Genomic DNA, 9127 nt, shown 5'->3' with positions numbered 1-9127 from the left:
AGGAATTCTCTTCCTTTTCAGTAATAAAATAATTCAACTTTTTAAGGTTCTTTAATATAAAGAGCAGTCAGGGACTTCACTATTACTTTTACCATAAAAAGGCTACTGTTATACACTTACTTATATTATACAGTATTATAACGTTAATTATATACTTAATTACTCCTAAGTATATGTATCTAGCATAAAAATAAAACAAAACAACAAACAAACAAACCAAAAATCCTATGCTAAATATAATCAAATAGACATTGCTTTGATGTAGCACAGATGGTCCCTGCTGAACCAAATCTCATAACTGACTGCAGGTTAAAGCTAGAAAAATATTGCAGGTAAGGAGATAGTTTGTGGTACTGAAGAACTGTTTGACAAACAAGATGGAAGACCTTTAGCACACACCTCAATTTAGGCTCCTACACAGATGACAGGACAACAGGACTGCCCAATTATATCTGTGAGGCCTAGCTATAAAAACACAAGAATAGCACTCTGAAAGTCACTGCTTATGTTGGGTATGATGGATCAGTAAGAACACTTAGACGTTAGTAAAGGCTCCTATAGAGTCTCTGGACATTCTCCTGAAATAGGTGTAAAACAAGGGATGGAAAAGCTGGCTTTGTTAGGTATTTGTCAGTATTAAACATCATGATACAGTATATCTAACAGCAGCAGCACTGGAAAAAACGTGAAAAATATCAGGGAAAGATTTCATTGCACAACATTTTTTAACTTAATTTTGGATAACAAAAAAACAAGAAGAGAAGTCTAGATAAAAAGACAAAGGGATGCAAGTCAAATGGAGTGGCTGACAAAGGGCAAGCAAAGAAACCACATCAGGACATTGACCTTAAGCATTAAAAACACAGAAAGAAATTAACTGTTTTTACTAAAAGAAAACCTAGGGTGACTAAGTTCACAGAGACAGCACAAACTATACCTCAGAAATATAATTTAAATTACCTGTTTTATCGTAACATCAAATGCGATGCTACATTCTGCAGACTTACCTTGAATAGTGTAGATAAAACCACCTGCTATTCCCTCCACACCTTCTGTGAGTTCATGTGGCAGTGACCCTTCCCCTGCCTGCTAGGAACAGATTAATGGAAAGAAATAGATTAGTTCATCTTGCATTACTGATGTGTTTTTCCCTATGTTTTTAAGATGTAAAGTTTTCTGGCAGCTGAGAACAAAAGGAATTTAAAGGTCTTCTGGTTTAGGTACCTGCACAATCATAAAATCATAGAATATCCTCAGCTGGAAAGGACCCACAAGGATCACCAAAGTCCAGTTCCTGGACCTGCACAGGACCACCCCACAAATCACGCCATGTGCCAAGAAAGACTAAGATTTTTAACTGTACAGTTCTGTGGCATTTTTTTGTTTTACCTAAAACTAGTGGAACCTGAAACTTCCAGAAAACTAGTTTTGAAGTTGATAGCAAAATATAAAGTTATTCTGGCTAAATTACAGCGGCACAGCATGTTTAAGCAAGCAATATTGACAGGAAAAGAAACACACTGTCAAAAAAAACCCCAACTAGACTTAATTCCATCAGTTGGGATTTTAGCACAGGATTTTTGGCCCACATTTTGTCATCTCTGATATTGATACTGCTTCACACCTGAGAAAGACAAAACGGTGAGATTTACTCCCTCCAAAATAAAAGAAAATGCCACTTACAAGCGTAATTTTTTGCTAGAAGGCAAACTTCCCCTCTAAGACAACAGAAAAACTACTGAAGTAATGATTTACACAAAAAACATAGAAAAGTAAAATGCTAAATACTCAAGACTTATAGGAAAAACAAAAACATGGTGGAAGGGAATGTGAAGGGACTCACTGTAATGACTCTGAAAACACCTCCTCCATCGTTCACCATCACTTTATGAAGGTTTCTTGAAATGAGGCCTTGAAGATCCTGGCTCTCCCACACAATGGTACCTTCAAAACTCTGGTAAAAGAGCAAAACACTGTTTTGCAGGTATTCAAAGATTTCAAAGGATGAAAATCAAACAGTTTGGGTCTTCTTTTATTTTAAAATAGTCAACTTCACAAAAGATTTAGCTTGAATGCATGACATCGATGTTTTACTTACACTTCAATAGAAAAAAATTACTCATAAAAGAAATACACCCATGAAACTCAGTAACACAGAATCATGCTTTTAAGACTAAACACGAATCTCTGTATTAGGAACATTACACTTTTAACAGAAGCCTAGTGTAAAAAGCTTTGGCTTTCTAAAATCATCAAGACTGCATTTAAAAGTGATCTAATGAATTTTTAAAAATCAAATATAAAATCCTGCATTACAAAGAGAATACGTTAAAACAGATTTGGAAGTAAGTGCAGCTTTTTAGTTATCTGCTAAACAGAGATCAGAGACTCGATCCTGACACCAGCAAAACTCAAAGGAAAATACAGCCACCTTTATCCTGGTAAAGGTGTCACAAGCTACTGTAGGAGAGTCACAGAACTCTGGCCTCACATTTTGGCTGATAAAGAAGAAAAAGACAAGTGACTATCTTTAAAATTTTCGGGTTTACCTGTCAAATTAAGCTATGTCACTCCACGGTTTATATATATATTTGTGTGTGTGTGTGTGTGTGTGTGTGTGTGTAAATTCTTGCATTTAAAAGTACTTCATCTCATCTTTAAACTGAAGACCCCTGAGAACATGCAAAGGAACAGGTGGCATGTTGTACAGTAAGAGTACTGGTAGCATTATACTTTTTTATATTTTTTAAGCAATTTTACCCTTATGACAGAGGAGTAAAGAGTAGTTGTAGGGTTATTATACTCCTGACTGCTAGATGAGCACATTCTGTTTCATCTCTCCCAGTCTCATAGGAAACACAAACAGTTATTATGGGCCTTGAAAGAAAGAAAAAACTTGTTTGTAGATGCATCTCTGTTGCTGTAGGAAGTCTGTTTACCTGTACTAACCTCTGATCTCTTCCCCATTTTAGCTTCCTTGTACATTAGAAACCTTCTCCAGAAATTCTCCAGTTATTGACACACTGTTAAAGTCTATATTAGAGTTCAGCTTAATTCTTTGCTTTTCTCTAGAAGTAGGTCTTAACATCTGCAGCTGTCTCAGTATTTAATGACAGCTGTGTATTTCAGAAGTCTCTCATCTGTTTTTTATAATGCCAGTTTTATAATCTAATAATGGAGTTAGCCAGTGTTTATCAGGTCTGACTTTCATGCTCAGTACCTTCGCCTTGTTTGTTTAATCATCTCTCAGTTATCAAAACAAATGGACCATTATTAAAGACTTTTTTTAGCAGCAGGACCTCTGAACACCCTGCACAGTAAAACCTACATGCTCAATTTCTCTGTTTGCAATGACTGTCATTTCCCCTTCCAATGTTTTTTGCTGTAGGGACTGGGCTCTAATCACTCTTCAGTGGCTTGTTTACAGACACAACCTTTGGTAAGTTGTTAGTGAACAGGAAAGTCCTTTCACGCCTCAGCAACCAGAAACATTAACATTCTCAGCACTGACTCTTACTGATACTGACTTCGAACATGTACCAAGTCTTACTCAGTTATTACCAGTGAACCTCAGTGCAAGGTGTCCTAAAGCTGCAAACTATCATTATTCTCCAAGTTGAGAGACTTGTAAGCAAATTTTCTAATGACTTTAGCCTTCAGCTATTCTTATTCCAAGCCACTTGATGAAAGCTGAGGCCTGAAAATGCTTAAAGCAAAACCAGTAGTGGTACACCTGAGACTACATCATCTGTTTTTCCCCATTTAAATTCCAGCCTTGTTGCTGCCAGAGCGCAGTGGCATTTGCAGTGAATACCGAACAGCTGTACCCACATAATGCAGCCCTGCCAAACTCCTTTCCTAATGTTAAACAGTGCTGTGGTTTTTGTTCCTCTAACTACTCCCCATTAGTAACACAGAGTATGCCTAGTACAGAGTCCCATTTTCATGCAAGCGGCCGGTGGCTTTTTGACAAAATAAATGCATTGCTAAGACTTGGCTCTAAGAGCCCCTGTGTGAGTTTTAGTTATCTGCTAGTGGTTCTGCTCTTCTGTGCTTTCAGTCGTTCCAAAGCTGAATGATCGATTCTGTCTCTCACAATCTGGCCTGCCAGATGCTTATTCGAATGCTGCATTTCCCTTCCTTTCCCCAAGACGAGCAGAAAGAGCAGCACTTCAGCTGGAAGATGAATGAAGCTCTTCAGCAGTCTGTACAATCCATTACTTCTTCAAGGTGGAAAGGCAGAGAATAGATACTGCCTCAGAAACCATTTTATGACAATTAAACAGCTTATTAAATTTACTGCTCACAAACAAGAAGACAGGAACATGTGGGCATCCCCATCTCTTCTGAATCACTGTGTACGGTTCAGCATCCTGAGTATCACAGGAGACTACATGCTGTGCATAAGCCCCATTAATCTACATTACAAACATCATGTTATCCTGTAAGCATTCAGCACGTGACACATATCAGATTAAGGAAGCCCACACAAAGAAATATATGAATACTAATATCCTCTCTCCAAAGGAAACACTTGCCATCTGTCTCTCAGGAAAAATGCAATCATTTATTGCAAAATTACAACTGCCTGGAATTTTAGTATCTCAGAAGTAAGTCTTACAGGGAAAAGGCTCACATGATATACTACCAAATTACTGGGTAACTAATACACTTTTTTAAAAAATAAAATAAACCCTTAATCATTTCAGTATGAAATTAGATTGTCAAAACATATGCACAAAGTACTGCGAGTCATCTGCTCACCCGAAAGGTCTCCTGCCAGCATAAAAACTTGCACAGTATTTAGTTAACACTGCCTAAGATGATAAACCAATCAATCAGCTGCAGATTCCCCTTAAAATGAACAGGTTTCCAAATACATTCATTCTTATGGAGCCAGGGGAATAAATGAGGGAATAAACTGGCCCAAATTGTCCATTTTATCAGTCGGTCTGTCCAGATGACTTAAAAGAACTGAAGGCAGTTCTGATACTCCACATACCTCTGGCAAAATAAACTGCTCTACTGGCTTGTACCACAATCGGTTCACCTGCACTCCACAGCTCGGTGGACTAAAGCGAGCACTGAAGATCGCTTCCTATGAAAAACAGGAAAAAAAAAGCAAAATAAAAAAAACCCAAACACCCATTAAAAGTGTTATTATATTACACAGGCCACCAAATGGCTCTTAGATAATAACAAATTACATAAAGACGCTCCATTGCCAAATTCCAAATCTTCCAAGCTCTCTTATGTTAATAATTTTTCTCCTTCACTGGAAGTAAAAAGCTAATGTAGATAAAATTATTAGACTTTGAACATGTAGAATTCTACCATTTAACAAACATAAACCAGATTACAGTGTAATTTTATTTTTATTACAGCTATTACAAACCAAATTCTTTAAAAGTTCATCATAAAAGTCATACTTAAAATTCTTTCTACTGTAGCACAGCCAGAAGTCTTGAAATTCACCTATTAACTTATTGGTAGAGATAAATGCAATATATCAAACGCAACAATCATACTTAATGATTTTTTTTTTCCTCCAAGTTAGCACTAAGCTATGCTATCAAACCCATAACAGCTTGGGAGTAGGGGAAATTATCAACCAAGTTTGATTATTATCTGTAAATAATATCAGTTTCTAGAAATCTTAAAATGTTTTGCCAGAAGACAGACAAGAAAAAATTCCCGCTGTCCTGCATCTCTCTGCTTGAAGGCACCAAATGTATGTTTCTGCACGTGTTTTAAATATATTAGTTTATTTTTTATTCCTTAATACATATCAATACTTTAGAATCTCAAATACAATCAAAAAACTGTGCACTGGAATTAGATGTAAGTGCTCTTTCATAAGAGCATTTAGATTAACGCATAGTACTTCACGAATTCCATCTTTTCCTCATCCAGGATGTGTCTCTGCATGTGTGTATATATATATACATATATATGAATGAAATAAGAATTTACAATGCAACAGAACAAAAATGTAATTTATACACTTGTCAGTTAAGTACTTCTCTTCTAAATCACCAACCCAGCATGTCACTTTCTGTAAGAATTAAATCCACAATAAAGAGACAACATGCTTTAGTCCACTTTCAAAAGATAACTACAATACTCTACCTCATGTTCTGCCTGGTACAGTTTTACAGTGATGTTCCTCTGGAATCCCACCCCATCAGCCTCATAAAATACCCCAAGACTGGTAATGACAATGGGGTAAAGTACACGAAAATTCACGCTGACAATTCTGTCTTCAGATAGCACAGAAGGTACATCCTCAGGGAGACTGAATGCTTCGATTTCCTGATTCAAAACTGTATGAAAAGGAAAGGACAGAGGTAAGGTGAGAAGACTTCTCAGTTTCTGAACTGGATACACACATAGCACACCGGATATATGCAAAGCATTCTGATTAATTAGCACAGCTCACAAGTGCACAATGTTAATCAAACACTGGAGTAAAAGAAAATACAACAGGCTGCAGACTGCAGCAAGGAGAAATTCAGTGATACAGCAATCTGCAGGCTAATAACAATTGCAACTCAGTGCCTATATATCCACAAGGAAAAGATTAGAAACACAATAAATCCACAGAGTGAAGGCAAAAAGTGCTATTTGACTGCATGAATACCTCTATATTAGCATATTAAAATAATTATTCATGCCATCAAAATGGCATACACCTCCACTTCATTCAGCTACTTGCTTTTTGGCATTACTGCCTCCCTAAGCCCTGAGGTACTATTTACACTTGGGAGCAGGGGATGTTACCATTCAAAGAGAAAGCAACAGAAATTGCATTTTGTGTTCAATCATGGCTTAAATGCCAAGCAATCCTTATTTAACTTGTAATTAAAGAGGAAAAATAAAATAGAAAATAAAAGGTGACAGGATAAATTTACTATTTTAGTCAGGAATTCTGGTATGGCAGCATTTAACCTTTTCCCCCATAGTACATTTCTTAGTTTTTCTCTCTCTAAAGTGGAATCTGAAAAACCTATCATCCAGACTTGCTTGGAATTCACGTTGTCACCAGAGAAGTCCATCTGACACTCAAGACTCAGTCACCTTGGCTACTTTCTTCACATTTGACACCATACTGCATCATTCTGGCTCTCTCCAACTTCATTTGACATATGGATCAAGTAAAAATGTATGTTATATGGGAGAGACTGTCCCTAGCACAAGGAAAACGCAAATCCATTAGAAGTCAATGACCCCCTCCCCTTCACACACCCCAATATCTCTCCCTTTTCTGCCTGCACATGGTACTTACAGGAAGGTTATGCAACTGTTAAGACAGCAAGTCCTAGGCAGCATTTGTTTTCAAGACTGGCTGTCCCAGTTTAACTCCCCAAACTATTCTCAGAATTCAGATCATAGAGTTTTTAAAAGTTAACTTCTTTACCTGGGTTACTGATGTTCAGAAGTTTGCAGGAGTAGGGGTCTTCTCTGTCCTTCACTGGCACAGCACAACCATGCGCACCTATTATAAACTTCACAAGGACACTAAAATAATTTGGTTTTATTAACACCAGTTCTCTTCCCTCCTCCCTCCATCTTCAATCACCTTATTTTATCACAACAGCCTGTCTTTCACAGGTTTAAGGCTTTGCTTAAAAATCAGCAATGACAGTCTGTATGTAGAGAAATCACGTGAATCCTCTCATAGGAGCTCAGTTCCAAACCCACATTAACATTTATATCTCATTATGAGGATGCAGGAAGATTGGCAGCTAGGAAGGAGATTCAAGGCAGTCAGCACACTGAACAGAAAAAGTACCTAGGGTAACACTGAAGAATCCTGAAGACCTGCCTTTCCCAGCCTGGCTTTATTATTTAATTCAAGATTGTTTAAATACTCTACATTCAAAAGGCAGTGAAAAAAATAAGGAAAAAAAAGACATGTAGCATAAAGGGAAGAACAAGGACTCTAGACTATCTGTTACAAAGAAATGTTTCAACTTTGGGTTGTAGCAAAACAAGAGGTTCCTCTCTCCAGCCCCAATCATAGTTGTTCCACAGTCAGGAGACAAGTAGTACAAAGAGCAAGAGAATCCACCTTAAGCTAGCTCTTCACCTAGCAGCTAAATGCCCTCCCAGACCTCCATATAAGCTACAAAAGGTCACATTTTTAGATGACTGAAGTAGCTCCAGACTGTACATGGACATGAAATCTGTGAATAGTGAAGTGCTTTCGGTGCAAGATGTGAGGCCTATCAAGACGACAACGTTTCCAGGAACGAACTGCAGCAGAACTTCTCAGCAAAAACAGCCCTGTCTGTAGGCTGACAGGTCTATGCAAGCAATCAGGAAGGGTCACTCACACTGCAGCAGTTTGGTGCACCTGGTTCAGTGGGACACAAACTTGAACTTTACAGTTGAGGCTGTTGCAAGAGTTTTTTGTGTTTCTCTCGCCAAATGCAATCCTGCCCACTTTCGAGTATCCTGGATTACTAAGCATTTCAAGTTGCATACCGTACAAAGCAGACATTGCGACACAAAAAAGAGAAAGGTTTATATTATACATCATTAATGAACAGTGGTGACTAACTGCAAAAACTAACAGAGTGTAAAAAAAAATAGTTACAGCCCAAGACAAGAAGTATTCTTATATATTACTAAATAGATTAAAAAATCTATCAGAGTACAAGATGCTCAAAAATAGAGAGAAAAAAAAGGAAATACTTAAAAAAATTATTAAATCAAGATATTTCAGCATTACAGTCCTCACCCCCTCCCTTCAGATCCAAATTACAAAACACTAGAGATTACCGTTGGCTCAGTGCAGGATGTTGTTTCAGGTGCTTGAACCAAGTGTTCCTTATAACACTGCGTAGTTCATGATTGTGTCGAGCGGACAAAACACCTACAATAACATCATAATGTTTCAGCTTCCACTGAGGAAATAAGGACAGTGGACCTAGAAACAGAAAGTGACAAAGATTTATTATATGCACATATTACCACAATCCTGAGCTGCAAGCAAGAATTAAAATTCCAGCCTTCCACTACTTAAAGGGGGCTTATGAAAAGGAGGGAGAGCAACTTTTTACATGGGTGTATAGTAATAGGATGAGGGGGAATGGTTTTAAACTAAAATAAGGGAGATTTACAT

At 37.5% G+C, this 9127-nt stretch overlaps 1 protein-coding gene across 2 annotated transcripts in view; it reads right to left on the bottom strand.

Annotated features, from left to right (window-relative positions):
* Positions 1–9127, bottom strand: part of B3GALNT2 (beta-1,3-N-acetylgalactosaminyltransferase 2) — a 31136-nt gene that overhangs the window by 6784 nt on the left and 15225 nt on the right. Inside the window, exons 2-7 of one of the 2 annotated variants that reach the window (XM_027750528.2) lie at positions 8785–8932; positions 7418–7518; positions 6130–6323; positions 5003–5098; positions 1844–1954; positions 1008–1089 (exon numbers count right to left, since the gene is read on the bottom strand). In XM_027750528.2, coding sequence (XP_027606329.1) covers positions 1008–1089; positions 1844–1954; positions 5003–5098; positions 6130–6323; positions 7418–7518; positions 8785–8932 — 732 coding nt within the window. The remainder of the gene's footprint in view (positions 1–1007; positions 1090–1843; positions 1955–5002; positions 5099–6129; positions 6324–7417; positions 7519–8784; positions 8933–9127) is intronic. The other variant, XM_027750530.2, reaches the window with a different exon arrangement.

The sequence above is a fragment of the Pipra filicauda genome, unplaced genomic scaffold (assembly GCF_003945595.2).
Source record: "Pipra filicauda isolate LSUMZ 115617 unplaced genomic scaffold, ASM394559v2 scaffold154_size2910363_pilon, whole genome shotgun sequence".
Taxonomy (NCBI): domain Eukaryota; kingdom Metazoa; phylum Chordata; class Aves; order Passeriformes; family Pipridae; genus Pipra; species Pipra filicauda.
Note: the sequence above shows the minus strand (reverse complement) of the source record. Positions and strands in the feature narration are given on the sequence as shown.